Source organism: Neofelis nebulosa, chromosome X (assembly GCF_028018385.1).
Source record: "Neofelis nebulosa isolate mNeoNeb1 chromosome X, mNeoNeb1.pri, whole genome shotgun sequence".
In the NCBI taxonomy this organism is placed as follows: Eukaryota; Metazoa; Chordata; class Mammalia; order Carnivora; family Felidae; genus Neofelis; species Neofelis nebulosa.
In genome coordinates, this window is record NC_080800.1 from 44,435,780 (window position 1) to 44,463,773 (window position 27,994).

General features: G+C 40.0%; 2 protein-coding genes across 2 annotated transcripts in view; both read right to left on the minus strand.

Annotated features, from left to right (window-relative positions):
* SHROOM4 (shroom family member 4) overlaps positions 1-27,994 on the minus strand; it is a 278,831-nt gene that overhangs the window by 153,340 nt on the left and 97,497 nt on the right. The window lies entirely within an intron of this gene.
* LOC131503036 (chromobox protein homolog 3-like) lies at positions 23,005-23,937 on the minus strand. The gene has a single exon (XM_058714372.1). The coding sequence runs from the start codon at positions 23,829-23,831 to the stop codon at positions 23,217-23,219; it is 615 nt and encodes a 204-aa protein (XP_058570355.1). The 5' UTR covers positions 23,832-23,937; the 3' UTR covers positions 23,005-23,216.

A 27,994-nucleotide genomic window follows, 5' to 3' on the forward strand; every position in this document is an offset into this window, starting at 1 on the left:
AGGAGATTTTTCAATAGAAAGTTGGAAAGCCAGAAGGGAGTGGCATGATATATTTAAAGTGCTGAAAGGGAAAAAATCTGCAGCCAAAATACACTATCCAGCAAGGCTGTCATTCAGAATAGAAGGAGAGATAAAGAGTTTCCCAGAAAACAAAAAATAGTGTTTGTGACCACTAAGCTGGCCCAACAAGAAGTATTAAAGGGTACTCTGGGTGGAAAGGAGAGACCAAAAGCGACACTATAGAGGTAAGAAACACAAAACCATTAAAAACTGAATATTTCTGGGGCACCTGGGTGGCTCAGTCGGTTAAGCCTCCAACTTTGGTTAAGGTCACAATCTCACAGTTCATGAGTTCAAGTCCCGTGTTGAGCTCTGTGCTGACAGCTTGGAGCCTGGAGCCTTCTTTGGATTCTGTGTCTTCCTATCTCTCTGCCTCTTCTCCACCTACGTTCTGTCTCTCTCAAGAATAAACATTTAAAAATTTTTAAAAATGAATATTTCTATTAAGAAAAGAGTCAAGGACATCACAAAAAAGGATATAAAATATAGTAACATATATCTAAAATGTGGGGATGAGAGGAGAAAAGAATGAGTTCAAACTTAAATGACCATCAACTTAATATAGGCTTCTATATGCAGAAGAGGTTATATACAAACCTAATAGTAATCATATATCAAAAACCACTACTAAACATGCAAAGAATAAAGAGAAAGAAATCTAGATACATCACTAAAGAAAATCAGCAGATCATGAAGGAGAGAAAGAAAGGACAGAGAAAAAGTTCAGAAACAACTACAAAACAAGTAATAAAATGGCAATAAATACATATCTGTCAATGATTACTTTGAATTTAAATGGACTCAATGGGACAATCAAAAAACATAGGGTATCAGAATGGATAAAAAAGGGGGCCATCTGTATGCTGCTTACAAGGGACTCATTTTAGACCTAAAGACATGCAGATTGAAAATAAGGAGATGGAGAAACATCTATTATGCAAATTGATGTCAAAAGAAAGCCAGAGTCACAATACATGTGACAATACAGTCTTTTAAAACAAAGACTGTAACAAGAGACAAACAAGAACACTATGTAATCATAAAGGGGACATTACAATAAGAAGATGTAACAATTGAAAATATTTATGCACACAACACAGAAGCAGAAGCACCCAAACACATAAAAATAGTTAATAACAAACATAAAGGAACTAATTGATATAATAACAGCAGGGAACTTTAACACCTGATGTACATAAATGAACAGATCATCTAAACAGAATATCTACAAGGAAATTATAGCTTTGAATGACACATGGGAACAGATAGACTTAACAGATATATTCTGAACATTCCATCCTAAAACAGCAGAATATGTATTCTTTTCAAGTGCACATGGAACTTTCTCCAGAATAGATCACATGCTAGCTGCAAAACCAGCCACAACAAGTACAAAGAGGTTGAAATCATACCATGCACCTTTTCTGACAACAACACAATAGTGTCAAAACTAGAAGTCAACCACTAGAAAAAATCTGGAAAGGCCACAAATACATGGAGGTTTTAAGCAACATGCTACTAAACAATGAATGGGTCAATGGAAAATCAAAGAAAAATTTGAAAAGTACATGGAAACAAATTAAAATGAAAACACAATGGTCCAAAACCTCTGGGATGCAGCAAAAGCAGTTCTAAAATGGAAGTTTATAGCAATACAGGCCTATCTCAAGAAGCAAGATAAATCTCAAACAACCTAACCTTACACTTAAAGGATCCTAAAGGATCTAGAAAAAGAACAACAAACAAAACCTAAAACTAGCAGAAGGGAGGAAATAATAAAGATTAGAGCAGAAATAAATAATACAGAAACTAAAACAATAGAACAGATCAATGAAACCAAGAGCTGGTTCTCTGAAAATATTAATAAAATTTATAAACCCATATCAAGACTTACAAAGGAAAAAAGAGAAAGGATTCAAATAAATAACAAATGAGAGAGGAGAAAGAAAAACAAACACCACAGAAATAACAAACAATCATAAGAGAATATTATGAAAAACGATATGCTGACAAATTGGACAACCTAGAAGAAATGGATAAATTCATAGCAACATATAAACTACCAAAACTGAAACAGGAAGAAATAGAAAATTTGAACAGACTGATACCAGCCAAGAAATTGAAGCAGTAATCAAAAAATTCCCAACAAACAAAAGTCCAGGACCAGATGGCTTCACAGGCAAATTCTGCCAAATATTTAAAGAAGAGTTAATACCTATTCTTCTCAAACTATTCCAAAAAACAGAAAAGCAAGGAAAACTTCCAAATTCATTCTATGAGGCCAGCATTAGCCTGATACCAAAACCAGATAAAGACACCATTAAAAAAGAGAAATGTAAGAAACCAATTGGACAATAAATTTCATATTAAAAAAATAATAAAATGAAATAATTAAAAAATAAAAAATAAAATAAAAGAGAAATGCAGGCCAATATCCATGATGAACATGGATGTAAAAATCCTGAACAAAATAATAGCAAACTGAATTCAATAATACATTACAAAAACCATTCACCACAATCAAATGGGCTTTGTTTCTAGGTTGCAAGGGTGGTTCAATATTCATAAATCAATCAACATTATACAGCTAATCAACAAGAGAAAGGATAAGAACCATACATGATAATTTCAATAGACACAGAAAAAGCATTGGACGAAGTACAACATCCATTCATGATATTAAAAAAAAAAACCTCAATAAAGTAGGTTTAGAGGGAACATAACTCAACATAATGAAGGTCATATATGAAAAACCCATAGCTAATATTATCCTTAAGAAAAACTGAGAGCTTTTCTGCTAAGGTCAGGAACAAGGCAAGGACGTCCACTCTCACCACCTTTATTCAACATAGTACTGGAAGTCCTAGCCACAGCAATCAAACAGGAAAAAGAAATAAAAGGAATCTAAATCGTTAAGGGAGAAGTAAAACTTTCATTATTTGCAGATGACATGATATTCTATATAGAAAACCTGAACCACTCCACCAAAAAACTGCTAGAACTGATAAATTAATTCTGTAAAGTAACAGGATACAAAAATCAATGCACAGAAATCTCTTGCATTTCTAAACACCAAAGTGAAGCAGCAGAAAAATTAACAAAACCATCTCATTTACAGGTGCACCTAAAATAATAAGATACCTAGGAATAAACCTAACCAATGAGGTGAAAGACCTGTACTCTGAAAACCATAAAACACTGATGAAAGAAATTGAAGAGGACACAAAGAAGTGGAAAAACATTTCATGTTCATGGACTGGAAGAACAAATATTGTTAAGATGTCTATACTACCCATGGGGCACCTGGGTGGCTCAGTCAGTTGAGCATCCGACTTTGGCTCAGGTCAGGATCCCATGGTTTGTTCAAGCCTCGCATCAGGCTTGCTGCTGTCAGCAAGTGCAGAGCCCGCTTCAGATCCTCTGTCCCCCTTTCTCTGCCCTTCCCATGCTTGCGTTCTCCCAAAACTAAATAAATATTTTTTTAAAAAAAGATGTCTATACTACCCAAAGCAATCTACACATTTAATGCAATCCCAATCAAGATACCAATAGCATTTTTCACAGAACTAGAAGAAACAATCTTAAAATTTGTGTGGAACCACAAAAAGACCCTGAATAGTAAAAGCAACTTTGAAAAAGAAAAGCAAAGCTTGAGGCATCACAATTTCAGACTTCAAGTTTTATTACAAAAGTAGTGATCACAACAGTACGGTACTGGGGGTGCCTGGGTGGCTCAGTCAGTTGAGCATCTGACTCTTGATTTCACCTCAGGTCATGATCCCAGGGTTGTGGGATTGGGCCCCATGTCAGGCACCATGCTGAGCATGGAGACTGCTTGAGATTCTCTTCTCTCTCTCTCTTCCTCTCTCCCTCTCCCTCTCTCTCTCCTTCTCTCTCTCCTTTTCTCTCTCTGCCACTCCACCCTGCTCATGTTCTCTCTCTCTTTCTCTCTGAAATAAAAAATAAATACTTAAAAAAAAGACTGTATGGTACTGGCACAAAAACAGACACATAGACCCACAACTATGTGGTCAATTAATCCTCAGCAAATCATGAAAGAATGGAAAAGACAATGAGAAAAGTCTCTTCAACATATGGTCTTGGGAGAACTGGACAGCAGCATGCAAAAGAATGAAACTGGACCACTTTCTTACACCACGCACAAAAATAAATTCGAAATGGATTGAAGACCTTAATGTGAGACCTGAAACCATAAAAATCCTAAAAGAGAACACAGGCAGTAATTTCTTTGACGTTGGCTGTATCAACTTCTTTTTAGATAGGTCTCCTGAGGCAAGGGAAACAAAAGCAAAAATAAAGTATTACGACTCATCAAAATAAGAAGATTCTGCACAGTGAAGGAAAAAAATCAACAAAACTAAAAGGCAACCTACAGAACTGGAGCAGATATTTGCAAGTGACATATCTGATAAAGACTTAGCATCCAAAGTATACAAAGAACTTACAAAAATCAACACCCAAAAACAAATAATCCAATTACAAAATGAGAAGGAATAAACAGATATTTCTCCAAAGAAGACATCCAGATGGCCAACAGACAATGAAAAGATGTTCATTATCACTTATCATGAGGGAAGTAGAAATCAAAACTACAATGAGATATCACTTTACACCTGTCAGAATAGCTAAAATCAACGACACAAGAAATAACAGGTTCTGTCAAGGATGTGAAGAAAAAGAACACTCTTGCACAACTGGTGGGAATGCAAACTGGTGTAGCCACTCTGGAAAACAGTGTGCAGGTTCCTCCAAACATTAAAAATAGAACTACTTTATGATCTGGTAACGGCACTATGGGATATTTACCCAAAGAATACAAGAACACTAATTCAAAGGGATACATGCACCTCTATGTTTATAGCAGCATTATTTATAATAGCCAAGATATCGAAGCAGCCCATGTGCCCATCGATGGATGAATGGAAAGGAAGATGTGGGGTATGTGTGTGTGTATATAAATTTATTATATATATATATTATTATATATATATATAATGCATTATAAATATATATAATAGAATATTACTCAGCCAAGAAAAAAGAATGAAATGTTGCTATTTGCAAGACATGGATGTAACTAGAGAGTATTATGCTAAGCAAAATAAGTCATACAGAGAAAGAAAAGTACCATATGATTTCACTCATATGTGGAATTCAAGAAACAAAAAAAAAAATGAGCAAAGGGCAAAAAAGAAGAGAGACAGAAATCAAGAAACAGATTCTTAATTACAGAGAACAAACTGATGGGTACCAGAGGGGAGGGGGATGAGGATGGGTTAAATATGTGATGGGGCTTAATGAGCATACCTGTAGTGATAAGGGCAGGGTATTGTAGGAAAGTGTGAATCACTGTATTGAATCACTATATTGTACTCCTGAAACTAATAGAACACTGTATGTTAACTGGAATTAAAATAAAAACTTAAAAACCCACACATACACAAAATTATACATTACACAGCAATAAGAACAAGCTATTGATGCACGTAAAAAATTGAATGAATCTCAAAAATATTATGCTTAGTAAAAGAGAGCAGACTACAATAATACATCCTGTGTGATTCCATTTCAGATGTAGGTCAAGAACAGACAAAGCTAATCTATGTTGACAAAACTCAGAATATTGGTTACTTCTGGAGTGGGTGTGTACTGACTGTGAAGGCACATGAGCATTATTTTCAGTGGTGCTGAAAATGTTTCACATGTTGATCTGGGTGCTGATTACCTGGAACATTATACATATCTAAAAATTCATTGAGGGGCATCTGGGTGGCTCAGTTGGCTAAACATCTGACTTCAGTTCAGGTTATGATCTCACGGTTGGTGGGTTCGAGCCCTGCATCAGGCTCTGTGCTGACAGCTCAGAGCCTGGAGCCTGCTTCGGATTCTGTGTCTCCCTCTCTCTCTCTGACCCTCCCCCATTCATGCTCTGTCTCTCTCTGTCTCAAAAATAAATAAACATTAAAAAAAGTTTAAGGGCTCCTTGGTGGTTCAGTTGGTTGAGCATCCGACTTCAGCTCAGGTCATGATCTCACAGTCCATGGGTTCGAGCCCCGCATCAGGCTCTGTGCTGACCGCTTGCTCAGAGCCTGGAGCCTGCTTCAGATTCTGTGTCTCCTTCTCTCTCTGCCCCTCCCCCACTCACGCTTTGTCTCACTCTGTTTCTCAAAAATAAATAAATGTAAAAAAATTAAAATAAAATAAAAATTCATTGAGACTTGTGCATTTTACTCTCTGTATATGTTATTCCTTAAGAATTTTTAAAATAAAGAGTACTAGACTACAGATTATATTTCTAAGGTAGGGACCAACAACCACCCACTGTTTCTACATACTCATAGCTTTAATCAAGGCAAAGCATTTCACTTTAAAGGGCAATCATTCATGATAGGGCTATAATTTATGAATGTCTTCATTGTTCCTCTCTGCTTTGAGACAGTGCGTGTTCATAAAGTGAATGGTTTCAGTAGGAAATGAAAATGAAGACAAACACTTCATTTTTTAATCTGCCAACTGGTAATGGTGAAGAGTGTTTTTTTTTTTTAATCACCAACTCATTTCTATCCTGACATATCATAGAAATGGAATCAATCCCTTATCTAGTCTCAGAGACATCTACTTCTGCTCTGCCTATCCCAGATATATCTCTTTCTTGTGGTCCTCAGAATTGCTAATACCCACTGTGAGAACCAGAACTCCTGGTCAGGCCAAGGCCATATAGGCAACTATTTCTTCTTCAGGCATCAATCGTTACTGCTTCCTACTGGATTGCCTATGAAGTTGGCTGTCTAATAAACTCTGCATTTCAGTGGTACAAGTGAACAAAGAACCTTGCAACGGTGATATAGTAGAGAGTTCAGGGAAGACTGGGTGCAAGGAAGGAGAAGAAAGGCTATGGTAGTGTGTCAAAGACTTTGTTCCTGACTTCTAGAAGCAGTAACAGAATTCACTATATACAACCATGATATAAGCTTCCTTGTATAGGGTTAAAACAGTTGAAGACAAACCAGAAGATCCATATGATGGCCCCCAGCATTAAGATAGAACAGTGTGCAAATCTAGTGGGTGAGCCTATATGGCTGGAAACACCAAAAGTCTTTTTCATACCACCTAATATAAAACTGCTAGAAATAGGATATATTAACTTATTGGCATTTATGAACTGTACAATGAATGCTTATAAGAAATGCCCCAATTAAACCAAAAATGGACATTAAATTCCAGCAGATAACTAGAGAGAGATGGAAATAATTCTACTTGGATTAATGTAATCTTTATTTCTCCAGCATCAACCCATGGTTGATGTTAAAACTATTTAAGTTGACCCAAAGAATCTTTTTAACTTTCCAGCTGAATGCAAATGAGTTAGATACAGTCTTTCAGCCCAAGATGATGTGATTATCCAGAATCTGAACCATCCCAAAGCCAGGTTCACTCAATAACTCATTGCTGGTTCCCTGAAGCCATTTATTTATAACCCATTATGCAAAAAGCCAAAGACAGTTTCTAAAGAGTGCACAAATCCAACATTAGTCATTTCTGACTGGAAAAAGACCAAAGGACTAATACCCTTCAGGAAAGGGACAAAATGCTGCCTCTGGAAACCACTCAGCTTGGTCTACTGTCTGGAAACCACTTGTCAAGCTTACTGGGCACCTGCATGCCTTCTACCAGATGTGGACAAAGGAAGAGGGAGTTTGCTTTCTGTTTTCCACAGCTTGGCCCCTGCATTCTGCTCCCAGAACATTGTTTGCCTCTGCCCAGGCCCCCTTTCTCCAGCAGTGATTTTAATCTTTGGTCTTCACTGAGCACTCTGAACAGTGTTAGACGAAGAAGGAGGAAAAGGGACATTTAATTTCCTCCCATACTTCTGCATAACTGCTATCAAAGCCAACAGTTCCCACATAAATAACCTACCAAGGTATACATGTATGTTGCAAAGGCAATAACAATAATATGCTTTACTGACCCTAGGGTAGATCCAATTTTAAATTAAACTGGTCCACTTACTGCTGTTTTCACATAGTGTGTAAATCTGGGAACACATAAGCCATCACACCATTCTGTTCCAGGCTACTGTCCTGTTCACATGGTGACTGAGAAGTGACATATCTCTTACCCCGCCCAGCAAGATGTATCAAATAACATAAAACAAAACTGTGCTTCCGCAGTTGAAAAAAAGGGAGAGAAGATACAGTCAATTTTTTGTGTGTTAGTGGAGGGTAGGGACTCTTACATCAGAGTGCATTTCCCTTTGCAATGCCAGGATTAGTCTGAGAAGCAAATGAAGCAGGACATGGTGGGCATTTGAGTTCAAGATCTGGGGAATTGATAAGGGTAAAGTAGTATAGAAATCTTTCTCCTGGTAGCAGGTTTGCTTTACAGGTTATGGCTGGATGAAAAGAACCAGCTTTTTAAATTATTATTTGAGTATAGTTGATGCACACTGCTACATTAGTTACATTAGGTGTCAGATGTACAACATCATTATTCAACATTTCTACATGTTATGCTGGGCTTACCACAAGTATAGCTACCATCTGTCACCATACAACACTATTACAAGAATATCGACCATATTCTCTATGCTATGCCTTATTCATTTCACAGTTGGAAGCCTCTACCTCCCATTCCCCTTCACCCATTTGGCCCACTCCACCACCACTACCTCCCCCCCAACTCCAGAAGATTTTTAGCTCCTGTCCCTGCTCATCCCCAGTTTCTAATCTTAAACACAAGGATAGAACCCTGCACCTTCTCCTGTAATGGTTGACACCTTCTGACAGCAGATGCCACAAACCTTGGCACTGAAGATGTTCCTCATAGCCAAGGTCACTCTGGTGCCTTCCCTTATTCCTCCAGACTTCTTACACCTCTCCCTAACCACTTCTCCTGAGTACACACTCTCTTCCATCCACACTTCTTTCCCCCGCCAGACATCTGAGCTTGTCTTGTCTGTCTTAGCCTCTCCTTCACCCCCCAGCAGTGCCTCTTCCTGGGGTTCTTATGGGCAAACATGATGCACCCCTATCATTAACATCTGGCACTTATGTTCACTAATTAAATAAGACAGGGAGACCAAGGAAAGATTCTTGCAATTCAAATAGCAGAAGATTAGAAACACTACACAGTCTGGCCATGCCTGCCATTTTGGCCTCATTTCCTACACACACTGAAGTCATACTGAACTTTCTGTTCCTCAGAGATGTCAAAACCATCCTCATCTAGGAAATTGGCCCTTGCATTTCTCTCTGTTGAGAACATTCTTTTTCTAGGTCCTTATGTAGCTCCTTTCATCATGCAAGGGTCAGCTCAAATGCTACCTCCATAGAGAGGCCTTCCCTGACCACCAATATAAAGTAGATGCCTTCTCTCTTTCCCCAGCCCTGATCCTCATCATTCTCCCTCACATTATCTTGTTTTATTTTCTTCACAGAATTTATCATTTTACATTAGTTCATTTATTTCTGGATATGTTTGCTTTCCAGCAGGATACCTACATTTTAGTGGGAAACACAGACCATATTTTTATAGCTCTATCGCTGGCACCTACAAAAACAAATGTCTGTATTGAGCTGTGTAGTAGTTGCTCAATAAGTATTTGTTGAAAGTAGAATTGAAATAATTTCAGGATGTCATCCTACTCATTTGCCTGCTTCTGGACAAATAACATTTTCACTTCACTGATCATCTGACTGAGGTTCATGGATGTTCTGTGACTTGCACAAGATAGAGAATCTATGAGGTTTAAGATATTTTCTTCTGTGAGGATGCAACAAAACATTTTTGCTTTCCATAGTTATATTGCTACTCATGATCCTTAACTAGCAATGCAAAGAGCTCTGGTTAAAGAGGGACTTTAAGTCACCAAGCCTTTTAAAAAGCATTATTATTATTGGCTCAGAGTATTCCAAAATAATTATCCTTTGAGCTAACTGTCTCCTGTTTGTGGTGAGTGCCCAGAGGTGACTGTTAGGCTCTTAATTTGATGGGAGGAATGAAGCTTTTAAGTAAACTTAGGTACATGGTAACAATATCTTGTCTCCATATAGGATTCTCCTTAGTTTTTAACATTCTCAGCCTTAAGAAGTTAATTTAAAACACACACAAGCCCTCACAAACAGACCATGAATACTGGGAGATTTAACTGCTCCCAGCATCTGGGAATTCAAAGTAACATCTACTCCACCTTCCTGTGTATAGACATTACAACAAGGCCCTTTCAGTCTACCATCCTGGAAAATTTTAAGAGCAAATCCAGACGATGGGTTTAAAACAGATTCTAATTTGATTTAGTGCTTAGTTAACCAATTCCTTCAGACCCCTAAAAAGGTGTATGACGGCAGGGGGTGGGGGGCTCACCAATGTCTGAATGGGAGTTTGCGCTAACCCAATTTCATGTGACTATAGTTCCTTCCTTAAAGGCCATTTGTTCAGTGTTTAAGCGCAGTTTAGTGTTTATGTCTTTGTGAGGCTTTTCATATAAACAAATTCACGAGTCAGGGAAAAAAAAAATCCTTGGTCAAGGCAGGTTTCCTGATTTGGGGTTTGGACAATATAGCCACCATGATATGACTAAAAAGGTTTAACTGTAGAGTATGCATTTGGCACTAATGGACGCTAAGTGATAGGGAAGTTTTGTCAGGTCTGATTCAGATTACCTGTTGCTGCTGTGAATTATATGGAATTACACAAAGTATAATGGTTCTCTGGCAATTTGCCTTGGTTCAGTGCCAAGGCAGCTGATGCTTCAATCAAACTGCTCTCCCCACCCGCCACCCCTAGACAATTTCTGTTCCTGTCTGTGTCTTGAGTGTATCTGTGATGAAGCCCTCAATGACACCTTAATACAAATGCCAACTTTTTTTTCTCTGTCACTTTCTCTTCCTTCTTTATGGCCAGGTCTGTGAATTGCTTCTGCAGCTTTGCCGAGCAAACTGCCTTGCTAGCCTTTATGAAGACCTTTTAAGGTTTGATTAAAAGGGAGGAGCCAACAGTGAGAAGATGAGAACAGGACAAATAGGGGTTGGCCCTATCCCTTTCCTCTGCAGTGCCATCAGCTAGATCTAGTTCACCCTGATCAGCCTGCAGCGTGACCTAAGATAACATCCCACACCATGCAAACAGTTCAGGAACACATCCCATCAAAGGCAGGTAACCCACCTGACAAAAGAGAATCCCATCGCATGGGCAAATTACCTCCTCTCTTTAGGAACCCAACAGGCTCTGAGGCTGGACTTCTGCCACAGACTGTAGGCATCACTTTCACTGAGTTGGTACGGTGGACCAAGGCCAAGTCCCCAAACAAAAGCCAGACAAGTTCTCTGCAAACTTGCAAATCTGGCCTGTACAACTCTGAGGTGCAATCATTCTGTAGATGGCAAACATGCTGGGTCCAATTTTTCGCTCATGGATCCCTGTTCACCCCTGTCCCCCCACCCTCTACTAAAATTCATGTGGAGCTTCAGCACTATTAGTACCTCCTGCTTTTTGGCTAAGGTGATTTCTAGACTCCATGCCCAGCTGATTCTAAAGTCACATTTACCGGCCATACTAAGGAGAAAGCTCATTTTAAAGAGACTAGCTGCCATTGAACCAGCAGGAGGGAAGGGAAGAAACCACAGGATTCCTACTCTGCACTGATTGCCACTAACTCATTTCAGCTGCTAAGGGGAGGCCCTGTTGGGGGAACTGGGAGAGGAAATGGGTTCCATGTACAGTCCACTTTAAATTGTTCACAATTGTGTGCTCAAAAATAGTCTCTACTAAACATTTAGCACGTCCATTAGCACAAGTCATAAAGCATTAGACTTTGCTGCACTGTTGGCCCAAACTGCCTAAGTTGCTTCCCTATGGCAAAAGATCATTAAATGGTTGGCAAGTCAGATATATGCAGGAAGGAAAAAGGAGCTCCAAGGATGGTTAAACCCGGGCCCAGGAAGGATGGTTTACTAGGTTTTTTTAATAAAGAACACATAAAGAACACAGAGGGTGAGGACCAGCTATTGTTAATTTTTATTGAAAGCAGAGCAAGGGAAAAGAAACTGAAATTGCAATGATGGGGACTTATGCTAGCAAGAAGGAAGAGCTTCCTGCCAGAGAAGGTAGGTAAATACTAGGCTGAGCGGTCGGTCAACGAAGGCTGTGGGATTTCCTTCTTTTGAGTGGCTCTTCTGTCTGGGCTATTTCTGTGTGGTCTTTCCAGTGGGTGAGAGTGGAAGTAGGGACGGGGAGGAAGAAAGAGAGGCAGCCAGAGGTCCAATTCAGTCCTTCTCAGGACTCCAAATCTCACATTTGTAACATACAAGGATCTATAATTGGGATCACTGAGAGACACCTAAAAAAAAAAAAAAGAAAAAAAAAAGTAAAAAGCAGCTTGTTGCTCAACTAAAATGTTTAGATTTACCCCAGCTTCTAGCCCTTTCCAAGAGCCAAGCTTTTGCCCTGGCCCCCACAATCTTAAGAAAGAAAGCAAGGCTTGGTTTTGGCTCCCTAGGGCCAGGCATATGGGAACAATCTTTTCTGAACCCAAAAGCAGGACATGGTCTGACAATTATATTTATGGGGACAAGAAGACATAATATGTGAAATCAGAGCTGTCCTAGGAAATACGGGACGTATGGTCTCCATGGCTACATATTATCTCTTTCTAAGGGTCCTGACACAGGAGGGAGTTAATTAAAACTATGCCATGTGGTTTGGGGCCTGGGTTCTTTCCTTGTCTGTGGCAAGATGAGTTAGAACTGTGAAAAAAACAGGATCATCATAAGCCAAGCACAAATTCTTGCTGTGTAGTTTGGAGAAGCAGGTAGTGTATATATTCTCCTCCCTAGCATCCCCCAACTCTAAAACTTAGCAGGAACAGGCACATGCTACACAGGGGCTGCCCATTCTCACTCAACTATAAATAATGCCAAAGGGTTATGGAGGGGAAGAAATGTGGTCTCACACAAGGGATCCTATTCATTCATTCATTCATTCATTCAAGCAGTGGTTCTCAAAAGTGTAGTTTCTGAATCAGCAACAGCATCTCCAGGGAGCTTATTAGCAATGTAAATTTCCAGGGGACACCTGGGTGGCTCAGCCGGGTAAGTATCTGACTCTTGGTTTCAGCTAACAGCATGATCTCACAGTTCAGGAGTTCAAGCCCCATGTTGGGCTCTGCACTGACAGTGCAGAGCCTGCTTGAAATTCTCTCCATCTCTCTCTGTCCCTCCCACGACTCTCTCCCTCCCTCTCTCTCTCTCTCAAAATAAATAAACTTAAAAAAAAAATGCAAATTTCCAGGACCCACTCTAAGTCTACAGAGTCACAAACTCTGGTGGGGGGTGGGACAGCAATATGTGTTTTAATCCGTTGGGGGGCAATTCTGATAAACTTTAAATTGTGAAAATCCCTAGATAAAAAGTCCTAGTGACAATGCTCACACTGCCAACCAGCAACAGTACCATTAACCAAAAGGACCAAAGCCACAGGCATGTTTGGTAGGCCCATCATTATCTCTGCCAATTCAACCTATAATGCCTCTCACAGTCCCCCAAATCATGGAATAGCCAGATTCTTGCTAAATACCAAATTACTCAAATCCTGGGTTTCCAGGAGGTAACACAGCTTATCTGCTCCAATACGCCTTTTTAAAATAGGCGAAAGGTCCTTTTGGTTATCTAAATCCTACTCAGGTACACACTCTCCTTTGAGTGTTGTGTGTATATTTCAGCTCTTAGCCCTGATCTGAGTTTCAATGAACTGAGTGGAGTTCATGGTGAGGACAAAGCTGGGAACATTTTATGTTTAGCAGCATTATTTTTACTTTTTTTTTTTTAATAATTTTTTTTTTCCAACGTTTTTTTTTTTTTTTTTTTTGGGACAGAGACAGAGCATGAACGGGGGAGGGGCAGAGAGAGAGGGAGACACAGAATCGGAAACAGGCTCCAGGCTCCAAGCCATCAGCCCAGAGCCTGACGCGGGGCTCGAACTCACGGACGGCGAGATCATGACCTGGCTGAAGTCGGACGCTTAACCGACTGCGCCACCCAGGCGCCCCTATTTTTACTTTTAAACAAACACAGATTAAAGATCCCCTGCTGAAAAAAGCAGCCATTAATGCTAGCATTTGTGCATTTAATGACATTAAATCACAATAAAATAAATTTATTGTTTCACCTCAGTTTAAACTGATAAAGTTAATTGCCGTAATCAACAGGCAATCTTTCACAAATGTTTACTTGAAAGGAGAAGAAATGCTTCCAGGTGAAATTTATCAAAGTGAAAGGCCCTAAGGACCAAATCTTGTTAAATGCCACCTGGTTCTCCCCCAGAGTATCAGTCAATTAAAGAAAAGCAATTTCAACACAGTTTCCCAGTTAGAATCATTGATGACTTCTGGCTGCCAACAGAGCCGCTGGTTCAATTGGGGAAGTTGCACAGCATTTAAGAACATACATGAGGGAAATTTCTGGGTTGACTGTGATGTTCTTTTCTTTTTAATGGTTATTTATTTCTGAGAGAGGAAGAGGAAGGGAGACTGAGTGTGAGCAGGAGAGGGCAAAGAGAGAGGGAGACATGGAATCCAAAGCAGGCTCCAGGCTCTGCACTGTCAGCACAGAACCTGACTCGGGGCTCAAACTCATGAACCTTGAGACCAGGACCTGAGCTGAAGTCCAACACTTAACCAACTGAGCCACCCAAACACCCCAATAGTGACGTCCTATATACTTATAGGGACTTGGGATATACAGGGGCAGCTTGTGTCAAAACTCACTCAAAGATTTATTAAAAGTTTGTGCCTTTCATCGTATGTAAATTTTACCTCAAAAGAAAAAAGAAAGAACTGTAAACAAAAGAACTGTAAACAAATGGTAGTGATATGCATGCTGAAATATTTATAGGGACCTGTACTGATGTCCTCAATTTACTTTGAAATGTACCAGAAAATAATAGGGAGTAATGAATAGACAGAGGGAATCAATAAATGAATAGATAATGTGATAAAGCAAATATAGTAAAATGTTAGTAATAGAATCTAAATGATGGGCATATAAGTGTTTAATGTAAAATTCTTTAAACTTTTCTCTATGTTTGAAAATTTTGTTATGAAATGTCAGAAACAAACAGGCAAGAAAAATACTACTGGATATAATTGTCAGAAATACCTTTCATTAATTTATTCATTTCACAAATAATATACATGAGATGAAACTAGTATGTGCTAGGCACTAGTTCAAATCCTGGCTCTGCCATTTAGTAGTATTAACCTTGGGCAAGTCACTCCACCTCTCTGAAACTTGCTTCTTTCTCTGTTAAATGGGGAGAATAACAACACCTTCCTCACAGACTGGTTATTGTTGGAATTACATTAAAATTGCTGAACTCTTAATGAGAACTATATTGAGTAGGGAACTCTCAATGAAACGCTTCTTGTTCCTCACTCCCTTGAGACCCACAGTGTTTCAACCTTGGAAGTCCTTTTAGGACAGCTTCAACTTAATTGCTGAGCACTTTTTGTTTCTTGGAAATTGTTTGCAGCTTGGGCCAAGACCTTAGATTATGGTGTTTGTATAGGACTCAAATGTTTTTAACTGATTAGTCTGATATTCAACCATGTTTTTGATTGCAAACTCCCTTTTGCAAAAAAATAAACAAAAAAGCTAGAAAGCAACTTATTTTTTTGAATGGATAGAAGACAAATTTAAGAAAAATAGTGAAGTTGGAATGTGGTCTAAGGTAATTCTGCCACACCCATTTGAACCCACGGTCAAAATCCTTTATAGTTAGCTCACTTGTTCATCCTCTCCTACAGCTCTGGCATCTTTTCCAGCTCCTGGGTGAGTCCCAAAAGAAAAGGAGCCCCACCATCTGGAGAAAGTGTACACCCCTTCTTGGTTTCTGTTTATTTTCTGGAAGGATTCTCTCAGCCCTCTTCCACTTAATGCAGATCACATCATTCACTAACTGGTGTGCAAGAGGTGAAGCGTTCCACTTTTTAAGGCCAGGCCCCTGCAAGTGGTTGCCTCTGGCTTTTGTGAGTCCCCTCATTGGTCTGGGGCAACAGAGAAAACAACTGTGTCCCCCAGGAAAGTACTGTCAAACTTTGGGCCTGGTGGTGCAACCTGAGAACAGGCAGGTGGCTAGGTACCTCAGGAGGTAATAAAGCACAGAGTCTGCCAAAGAGCAGAAATTTGGGCCTGAGAAGCTGTCCAGGAGAGTGCTTTATGAGCCTACTGAACAGCAATACTCTTCATAGCACAGGAAACCATGTACCAAAAGCACAGCAGACTTTCTAGTGGTCAAATCCAATCAAACTCTAATTAAGATATTGTAGGAGGCAGCCTTGGGCAGCAAAGATCTCTACAGAAGAGTGATCAGAAAGGCCTCTCATTCATTTATTCCACAAACAATATACATGAGCTGGGACTCTTCTATGTGCTAGGCCATATTTTAAATCTTAGTTCTGCCACTTAGTAGAAGTATGACCTTGGGCAAGACATTGTCACTGGGACTCAACATTTACCCCTGAGGTTTGGTTCAAGGATTAGATCCTACAGATTTTATATACCCTATCACCACAGCACCTCCATCAGGGCTTTACACAGTTCAAGGAATGGATAAAGTCAATGAGAACAGTATGTGAATAAACTAAAAGCTTGCTTTATATGTAAAGTATATCTTGTTTTAAAAATGCACAAAAACCATTTATAAATATAGTTTTATTTAGCATTTATTTTTAATGGATATAATTTATTGTCAAATTGGCTTACATATAACACCCAGTGCTCACCCCAAGTGCCCTCCTCAATGCCATCACTCATTTTCCCTCTCCCCCACCTCCCAATCCACCCTTAGTTTGTTCTCTGTATTTAAGAGTCTCTTGTGGTTTGCCTCCCTCACTCTCTGTTTGTATCTATTTTTTCCCCCTTCCCCTCCCCTATGGTCTTCTGTTTAGTTTCTCAAGATCCACATATGAGTGAAAACATATGATATCTGTCCTTCTCTGACTGACTTATTTCACTCAGCATAATACCTTCCGGTTCCATCCACGTTGCTGTAAATGGCATGATTTATTTTTATTTTATTAATTTAATTTAATTTAATTTTATATTTATTTTTAATATATGAAATTTATTGTCAAATTGGTTTCCATACAACACCCAGTGCTCATCCCAAAAGATGCCCTCTTCAATACCCATCACCTACCCTCCCCGCCCTCCCACCCCCCATCAACCCTCAGTTTGTTCTCAGTTTTTAAGAGTCTCTTATGGGGCGCCTGGGTGGCTTAGTCAGTTAAGCATCCAACTTAGGCTCAGGTCATGATCTTGCAGTCTGTGAGTTCGAGCCCCGCGTCGGGCTCTGTGCTGACCGCTCAGAGCCTGGAGCCTGTTTCAGATTCTGTGTCTCCCTCTCTCTCTGACCCTCCCTCGTTCATTCTCTGTCTCTCTCTGTTTAAAACATAAAAATAAACGTTAAAAAAAAATAAGAGTCTCTTATGTTTTGGCTCTCTCCCACTCTAACCTCTTTTTTTTTTTTCCTTCCCCTGCCCCATGGGTTTCTGTTAAGTTTCTCAGGATCCACATAAGAGTGAAACCATATGGTATCTGTCTTTCTCTGTATGGCTTATTTCACTTAGCATCACACTCTCCAGTTCCATCCATGTGGCTACAAAGGGCCATATTTCATTCTTTCTCATTGCCACGTAGTATTCCATTGTGTATATAAACCACAATTTCTTTATCCATTCATCAGTTGATGGACATTTAGGCTCTTTCCATAATTTGGCTATTGTTGAGAGTGCTGCTATAAACATTGGGGTACAAATGCCCCTATGCATCAGTACTCCTGTATCCCTTGGGTAAATTCCTAGCAGTGCTATTGCTGGGTCATAGGGTAGGTCTATTTTTAATTTTCTGAGGAACCTCCACACTGCTTTCCAGAGCGGCTGCACCAATTTGCATTCCCACCAACAGTGCAAGAGGGTTCCCGTTTCTCCACATCCTCTCCAGCATCTATAGTTTCCTGATTTCTTCATTTTGGCCACTCTGACTGGCGTGAGGTGATATCTGAGTGTGGTTTTGATTTGTATTTCCATGATAAAAGGCAATGTTGAGCATCTTTTCATATGCCTGTTGGCCATCTGGATGTCTTCTTTAGAGAAGTGTCTATTCATGTTTTCTGCCCATTTCTTCACTGGATTATTTGTTTTTCGGGTGTGGAGTTTGGTGAGCTCTTTATAGATTTTGGATACTAGGTGAATGGCATGATTTAAATGTCCATCAACTGATGAATGGATAAAGAGATGTGGCTTATATATTCAATAGAATACTACTTGGCAATGAGAAAGAATAAATATAGTTTTAAAGTATGTTAAGGAACCTCCATACTGTTTTCCAGAGTGGCTGCACCAGCTTGCATTCCCACCAACAATGCAAAAGTGATCCTCTTTCTCCGCATCCTCGCCAACATCTGTTGTTGCCTGAGTTGTTAATGTTAGTCATTCTGACAGGTGTAAGGTGGTATCTCATTGTGGTTTTGATTTGTATTTCCCTGATGATGAAAAATAATATAAAAACAGGGAGGGGGACAAAACAGAAGAGACTCATAAATACAGAGAACAAAGTGAGGGTTACTGGAGGGGTTGTGGGAGGGGGGATGGGCTAAATGGGTAAGGGGCACTAAGGAATATACTCCTGAAATCATTGTTGCACTATATGCTAACTAATTTGGATGTAAATTCTAAAAAATAAAAAAATTAAATTAAAAAAAACAATTGTTAAATAATAAATGAATGAATGAATGAATGAATAAATAAATAATGTTAAAATAGAAATGTGTGATAGGAGATGGTAATTTTTTTTTTAATATATGAAATTTACTGTCAAATTGGTTTCCATACAACACCCAGTGCTCATCCCAAAAGGTGCCCTCCTCAATACCCATCACCCACCCTGCCCTCCCTCCCACCCCCCATCAACCCTCAGTTTGTTCTCAGTTTTTAACAGTCTCTTATGCTTTGGCTCTCTCCCACTCTAACCTCTTTTTTTTTTTCCCTTCCCCTCCCCCATGGGTTTCTGTTACGTTTCTCAGGATCCACATAAGAGTGAAACCATATGGTATCTGTCTTTCTCTGTATGGCTTATTTCACTTAGCATCACACTCTCCAGTTCCATCCACGTTGCTACAAAAGGCCATATTTCATTTTTTCTCATTGCCACGTAGTATTCCATTGTGTATATAAACCACAATTTCTTTATCCATTCATCAGTTGATGGACATTTAGGCTCTTTCCATAATTTGGCTATTGTTGAGAGTGCTGCTATAAACATTGGGGTACAAGTGCCCCTATGCGTCAGTACTCCTGTATCCCTTGGATAAATTCCTAGCAGTGCTATTGCTGGGTCATAGGGTAGGTCTATTTTTAATTTTCTGAGGAACCTCCACACTGCTTTCCAGAGCGGCTGCACCAATTTGCATTCCCACCAACAGTGCAAGAGGGTTCCCGTCTCTCCACATCCTCTCCAGCATCTATAGTCTCCTGATTTCTTCATTTTGGCCACTCTGACTGGCGTGAGGTGGTATCTGAGTGTGGTTTTGATTTGTATTTCCCTGATGAGGAGCGACGTTGAACATCTTTTCATGTGCCTGTTGGCCATCCGGATGTCTTCTGTAAAGAAGTGTCTATTCATGTTTTCTGCCCATTTCTTCACTGGGTTCTTTGTTTTTCGGGTGTGGAGTTTGATGAGCTCTTTATAGATTTTGGATACTAGCCCTTTGTCCGATGTGTCATTTGCAAATATCTTTTCCCATTCCGTTGGTTGCCTTTTAGTCTTGTTGGTTGTTTCCTTTGCTGTGCAGAAGCTTTTTATCTTCATAAGGTCCCAGTAATTCACTTTTGCTTTTAATTCCCTTGCCTTTGGGGATGTGCCGAGTAAGAGATTGCTACGGCTGAGGTCAGAGAGGTCTTTTCCTGCTTTCTCCTCTAAGGTTTTGATGGTTTCCTGTCTCACATTCAGGTCCTTTATCTATTTTGAGTTTATTTTTGTGAATGGTGTGAGAAAGTGGTCTAGTTTCAACCTTCTGCATGTTGCTGTCCAGTTCTCCCAGCACCATTTGTTAAAGAGACTGTCTTTTTTCCATTGGATGTTCTTTCCGGCTTTGTCAAAAATGAGTTGGCCATACGTTTGTGGGTCTACTTCTGGGGTTTCTATTCGATTCCATTGGTCTATGTGTCTGTTTTTATGCCAATACCATGCTGTCTTGATGATGACAGCTTTGTAGTAGAGGCTAAAGTCTGGGATTGTGATGTCTCCTGCTTTGGTCTTCTTCTTCAAAATTACTTTGGCTATTTGGGGCCTTTTGTGGTTCCATATTAATTTTAGGATGGCTTGTTCTAGTTTCGAGAAGAATGCTGGTGCAATTTTGATTGGGATTGCATTGAATGTGTAGATAGCTTTGGGTAGTATTGACATTTTGACAATATTTATTCTTCCAATCCATGAGCAGGGAATGTCTTTCCATTTCTTTATATCTTCTTCAATTACCTGCATAAGCTTTCTATAGTTTTCAGCATACAGATCTTTTACATCTTTGGTTAGATTTATTCCTAGGTATTTTATGCTTCTTCGTGCAATTGTGAATGGGATCAGTTTCTCTATTTGTCTTTCTGTTGCTTCATTGTTAGTGTATAAGAATGCAACTGATTTCTGTACATTGATTTTGTATCCTGCAACTTTGCTGAATTCATGTATCAGTTCTAGCAGACTTTTGGTGGAGTCTATCGGATTTTCCATGTATAATATCATGTCATCTGCAAAAAGCGAAAGCTTGACTTCATCTTTGCCAATTTGGATGCCTTGGATTTCCTTTTGTTGTCTGATTGCTGATGCTAGAACCTCCAGCACTATATTAAACAACAGCGTTGAGAGTGGGCATCCCTGTCGTGTTCCTGATCTCAGGGAAAAAGCTCTCAGTTTTTCCCCATTGAGGATGATGGTAGCTGTGGGCTTTTCATAAATGGCTTTTATGATCTTTAAGTATGTTCCTTCTATCCCGACTTTCTCAAGGGTTTTTATTAAGAAAGGGTGCTGGATTTTGTCAAAGGCCTTTTCTGCATCGATTGACAGGATCATATGGTTCTTCTCTTTTTTTTTGTTAATGTGATGTATCACGTTGATCGATTTGCGAATGTTGAACCAGCCCTGCATCCCAGGAATGAATCCCACTTGATCATGGTGAATAATTCTTTTTATATGCTGTTGAATTCGATTTGCTGGTATCTTATTGAGAATTTTTGCATCCATATTCATCAGGGATATTGGCCTGTAGTTCTCTTTTTTTACTGGGTCTCTGTCTGGTTTAGGAATCAAAGTAATACTGGCTTCCTAGAATGAGTCTGGAAGTTTTCCTTCCCTTTCTATTTCTTGGAATAGCTTGAGAAGGATAGGTATTATCTCTGCTTTAAACGTCTGGTAGAACTCCCCTGGGAAGCCATCTGGTCATGGACTCTTATTTGTTGGGAGATTTTTGATAACCGATTCAATTTCTTCACTGGTTATGGGTCTGTTCAAGCTTTCTATTTCCTCCTGATTGAGTTTGGGAAGAGTGTGGGTGTTTAGGAATTTGTCCATTTCTTCAAGGTTGTCCAATTTGTTGGCATATAATTTTTCATAGTATTCCCTGATAATTGTTTGTATCTCTGAGGGATTGGTTGTAATAATTCCATTTTCATTCATGATTTTATCTATTTGGGTCATATCCCTTTTCTTTTTGAGAAGCCTGGCTAGAGGTTTGTCAATTTTGTTTATTTTTTCAAAAAACCAACTCTTGGTTTCGTTGATCTGCTCTACCGTTTTTTTAGATTCTATATTGTTTATTTCTGCTCTGATCTTTATGATTTCTCTTCTTCTGCTGGGTTTAGGCTGCCTTTGCTGTTCTGCCTCTATTTCCTTTAGGTGTGCTGTTAGATTTTGTATTTGGGATTTTTCTTGTTTCTTGAGATAGGCCTGGATTGCAATGTATTTTCCTCTCAGGACTGCCTTCGCTGCGTCCCAAAGCGTTTGGATTGTTGTATTTTCATTTTCGTTTGTTTCCATATATTTTTTAATTTCTTCTCTAATTGCCTGGTTGACCCACTCATTCGTGAGTAGGGTGTTCTTTAACCTCCATGCTTTTGGAGGTTTTCCAGACTTTTTCCTGTGGTTGATTTCCAGCTTCATAGCATTGTGGTCTGAAAGTATGCATGGTATAATTTCAATTCTTGTAAACTTATGAAGGGCTGTTTTGTGACCCAGTATATGATCTATCTTGGAGAATGTTCCATGTGCACTCGAGAAGAAAGTATATTCTGTTGCTTTGGGATGCAGAGTTCTAAATATATCTGTCAAGTCCATCTGATCCAATGTATCATTCAGGGCCCTTGTTTCTTTATTGACTGTGTGTCTAGATGATCTATCCATTTCTGTAAGTGGGGTGTTAAAGTCCCCTGCAATGACCACATTCTTATCAATAAGGTTGCTTATGTTTATGAGTAACTGTTTTATGTATCTGGGGGCTCCGGTATTTGGCGCATAGACATTTATAATTGTTAGCTCTTCCTGATGGATAGACCCTGTAATTATTATATAATGCCCTTCTTCATCTCTTGTTACAGCCTTCAATTTAAAGTCTAGTTTGTCTGATATAAGTATGGCTACTCCAGCTTTCTTTTTTTTTTTTTTTTTTTTTTTTTTTTTAACGATTTACGTATGTATTTTAAGTATATACACAAAAAAAAAAACCCAAATAAACAAAAAACCCAGAATGGTCCTTAGGCATATAGGAGTTAAACACAAATTCCGATTGAAGAACAACTATGAAGATTTCCCCCAACATTTAGATAAGGTGTTCTCTAAAGCAGGGGAATAATATACCATGGTCTCAAATATTCTTCTCTGATAAAGGAAGCAACTACAGAAAGCTTTTATTTGTTCAAAGTAACCAGTGCTATAGATGCAAAAAACCCCAACAACTTCCCCAATACTACTTCAAAACAAACATATCAAACTTGATTTTCATTAGAATGTTATTTTTTCACACTAATAAACCAAAAAACCAAGACCCAGATTTTATATATATATATAAATATATATAAAAAGCAACACAAACAATTATTGAGCTTCATCTTCCGGACAAGAATGCCAAGTTAGTCTCTCTTCATAAAAAGCAATTACAATCTGAGGACACTTCATATTTGCCTCTTTTGCCAGCACCAAGTCTGCCTCATCTGAATCTTTCCATTTCATGAGAAACATTAATTCTCCACTGCTGTCTGTGGCACCAATTATTCGTTCAGGATCAAGACCTCTGGCAAAGCCTCTTGGTTTATCAGCCTTTTTGCTTTGGCTGCTGAAGCATTCAGAACCAAATATGTCGTCAACCTCTGTGTTTCTCATAGCATCTCTTTTCTTCTTGGATTTGCTATCATCAGATTCACTGTCAGATAAAGATTTTCTTTTTGTGCCATCTTTTTCTTTACCAGCTTTTTGAGAATTAAGAAACGCTTCAATTAACTCTGGACAATCTAAATTTTCTTCAGGTTCCCAAGTATTGTCAGCATCTGTAAATCCCTTCCACTTCAGGAAATACTCCACCCTCCCATTCACTACACGTCGGTCCAGTACTTTTTCCACCACAAATTCTTCAGGCTCTGCCTCTTCTACTTTTTTACTCTTTCCATTCTGTTTCTTTCCCATTTTTTGCAATGTAGTTTTATTGGAGGCCATTTTTTATTGCAGACTTGAAGAGCTATTATTCACCGCCTCCGAGCTGCTCCGCGTCCCGGGTCTGCGGCGTCTCTGGCCCTGCGCGCCTCAAGCTCCAGCCACATCCGAGGGGCTCCAGCTTTCTTTTGGCTTCCAGTAGCATGATAAATAGTTCTCCATCCCCTCACTCTCAATCTAAAGGTGTCCTCAGATCTCAAATGAGTCTCTTGTAGACAGCAAATAGATGGGTCTTGTTTTTTTATCCATTCTGATACCCTATGTCTTTTGGTTGGCGCATTTAATCCATTTACATTCAGTGTTATTATAGAAAGATACGGGTTTAGAGTCATTGTGATGTCTGTATGTTTTATGCTTGTAGTGATGTCTCTGGTACTTTGTCTCACAGGATCCCCCTTAGGATCTCTTGTAGGGCTGGTTTCGTGGTGACAAATTCCTTCAGTTTTTGTTTGTTTGGGAAGACCTTTATCTCTCCTTCTATTCTAAATGACAGACTTGCTGGATAAAGGATTCTCGGCTGCATATTTTTTCTGTTTAGCACACTGAAGATATCGTGCCAAGCCTTTCTGGCCTGCCAAGTTTCAAAGGAGAGATCAGTCACGAGTCTTATAGGTCTCCCTTTATATGTGAGGGCACGTTTATCCCTTGCTGCTTTCAGAATTTTCTCTTTATCCTTGTATTTTGCCAGTTTCACTATGATATGTCGTGCAGAAGATCGATTCAAGTGACGTCTGAAGGGAGTTCTCTGTGCCTCTTGGATTTCAATGCCTTTTTCCTTCCTCAGTTCAGGGAAGTTCTCAGCTATAATTTCTTCAAGTACCCCTTCAGCACCTTTCCCTCTCTCTTCCTCCTCTGGGATACCAATTATGCGTATATTATTTCTTTTTAGTGTATCACTTAGTTCTCTAATTTTCCCCTCATACTCCTGGATTTTTTTATCTCTCTTTCTCTCAGCTTCCTCTTTCTCCATAACTTTATCTTCTAGTTCACCTATTCTCTCCTCTGCCTCTTCAATCCGAGCCGTGGTGGTTTCCATTTTGTTTTGCATTTCGTTTAAAGCGTTTTTCAGCTCCTCGTGACTGTTCCTTAGTCCCTTGATCTCTGTGGCAAGAGATTCTCTGCTGTCCTGTATACTGTTTTCAAGCCCAGCGATTAATTTTATGACTATTATTCTAAATTCACTTTCTGTTATATTATTTAAATCCTTTTTGATCAGTTCATTAGCTGTTGTTATTTCCTGGAGATTCTTCTGAGGGGAATTCTTCCGTTTGGTCATTTTGGATAGTCCCTGGAGCGGTGAGGACCTGCAGGGCACTTCCCCCGTGCTGTGGTGTATAACTGGAGTTGGTGGGCGGGGCCGCAGTCCGACCTGATGTCTGCCCCCAGCCCACCACTGGGGCCACAGTCAGACTGGTGAGTGCCTTCTCTTCCCCTCTCCTAGGGGCGGGATTCACTGTGGGGTGGTGTGGCCCGTCTGGGCTACTTGCACACTGCCAGGCTTGTGGTGCTGGGGATCTGGTGTATTAGCTGGGGTGGGTAGGCAAGGTGCACGGGGGCGGGAGGGGCAGGCTTAGCTTGCTTCTCCTTAGGTGATCCACTTCAGGAGGGGCCCTGTGGCAGCGGGAGGGAGTCAGATCCGCTGCCGGAGGTTTGGCTCCGCAGAAGCACAGAGTTGGGTGTTTGCGCGGAGCGAGCAAGTTCCCTGGCAGGAACTGGTTCTCTTTGGGATTTTGGCTGGGGGATGGGCGGGGGAGATGGCGCTGGCGAGCGCCTTTGTTCCCTGCCAAGCTGAGCTCTGCCGTCTGGGGGCTCAGCAGCTCTCCCTCCCTTTGTCCTCCAGCCTTCCCGCTTTCTGAGCAGGGCTGTTAACTTATGACCTCCCAGACGCTAAGTCGCGCTTGCTGTCAGAACACAGTCCATCTGGCCCCTCCGCTTTTGCCAGCCCGACTCGGGGGCTCTGCTTGGCCGGGGAGCCGCCCCTCCGCCCCGGCTCCCTCCCGCCAGTCCGTGGAGCGCGCACCGCCTCGCCGCCCTTCATACCCTCTTCCGTGGGCCTCTCGTCTGCGCTTGGCTCCGGAGACTCCGTTCTGCTAATCCTCTGGCGGTTTTCTGGGTTCTTTAGGCAGGTGTAGGTGGAATCTAAGTGATTAGCAGGACGCACGGTGAGCCCAGCGTCCTCCTACGCCGCCATCTTCCGGAACTCCCTCAGGAGATGGTAATTTTTAATGGCAGGATATGTGAGACCCTACAGTCCTAAATAATCTTCTCTGAAAAAAGTTGATACACATGCCCCAGTAAGTTATCAGGGGCCTAATCTTCTGCAATTCCCAGAGGACATGCTATGGAAGATCATGAAGCAACTTCAGAGGATACTGTCCTGCCAGTGAGGATCAATGTTCAGTGACAATCTGAGACCCTATTACACATGGAGATGCTTAGATTTCCTACTGTAAATGTGGATGGGAAGCTCTAGGGAGCATGTGTGGGTTAACCACAATATATGGAGAGGAGGGACAAAAGAATTCATCACCCCATTGTTTACTCATTGTTTTCTACAGAGTCTACTCCTTAGTTTTCTCCTAAAGTATAAATTAAGAATGCTGTTTGGAGGTTCTGCTATACATGTATCTATATTATATGGCACTTTTCTTATCTTCTTATTGCTTTCTAAATTCCTGACACTATCCCTATCCCTTCACTATGTAGCCTGGATAGTTCAGTAACTCCTGTGTACTCCCAATGTACTCTGCACACACCTCTACTGTTCCATGCACTTACCAAATTTTATTGAAACTGTGTTCACGGGCCTGTTTCCTGCTCTACTAGAAGCTCCCTGAAGGCAGAGACTAGGTCTTTTCTCGTATCTTTGTCCTCAGCACCCATGGGTGCTTAGTAGATGTTTGTTGAACTGTTTAGGGGAATTTGAGGTTATTTTTTTAAAGTTTTTAATTTTAATTCCAGTTATTTTACAGTATTATATTAGTTTAGGTGTACAATAGAGTGGTTTAACACCTCCATACAACACCCAGTGCTCATCGACAAGTGCACATTAATCCCCATCACCTATTTCATTACCCCACCCACCTCCCCTCTGGTAACCATGACTTCATTCTCTATGGTTAAGAGAGATGTTTTCTTGTTTTGTCTTTCTCTTTTTTTCCCCTTTGCTCATTGGTTTCTTAAATTCCACTTGAGTGAAATCATATGGTATTTGTCTTTCTCTAACTTATTTCTCTGACTTATTTCACTTAGCATTATACTCTCTAGCTCCATCCATGTCATTGCAAATGGCAAGATTTCATTCTTTTTTATGGCTGAATAATATTCTGTTATATATATACACACACACATATATACACACCACATTCTTCGTTACCCATTCATCTATCGATGGACACTTGGGCTGCTTCCACATCTTGGCTATTGTATACTGCTGCTATAAATATAGGGGTATGTATGCATCCCTTTGAATTGGTGTTTTTGTATTTTCTGGGTAAATACCCAGAAACACAATTACTGAATTTTAAGGTAATTCTACTTTTAACTTCTTAAGGAACCTCCATACTGTTTTCCACGGTGGCTGTACCAGTTTGCATTCCCACCCATAACACAAGAGGGGGAACTTGAGGTTATTAAGTATACTTTATTCTAACCTTGTAATCTAATAGTCTCTTGTACACAGTAGGTGTTCCATGTATATCTTCTCTGATGATAGTAATTTAAAAAGGTCTCAAAGGTATATGGCACTTTATATGGCTTACCAAATGCTTTCACATTAACTTATATGATCCCCACTGCAAGCCTCTTAGGAGGCAAGTCAGATACTATAATGATTGTCACTTGACACATGCAGACACTGGCTCAGAGCAGTTAATTGACTTGTTCAAGTCCACACAGTTAATATGAACGCAGTGGGTACTCTGAGTCTACCCTATTTTCTCCAGTGCCCATGTTTCTCTATTATCTATAAAGATGAAACTGAGTGCATTTGATGCCAATGTGGTTTCCTAGACTACTAGTTATTAGATTCTTCTCTCTCCTGCTAGATGAGAACAAGGTAACTAATCATCCTAGTACCTGCTGACAGTCATGAGCAGGTGAACAACCAACCTCTCCCTGGACTTCCTGTTATGTGAGATAATTTCCAGAGTCAGACTTTTAGTTAC

What these genes read in the sequence shown, in the direction of transcription:
- LOC131503036 (XM_058714372.1), bottom strand. Translation starts at nt 23,831, where the DNA reads ATGGCCTCCAATAAAACTACATTGCAAAAAATGGGAAAGAAACAGAAT.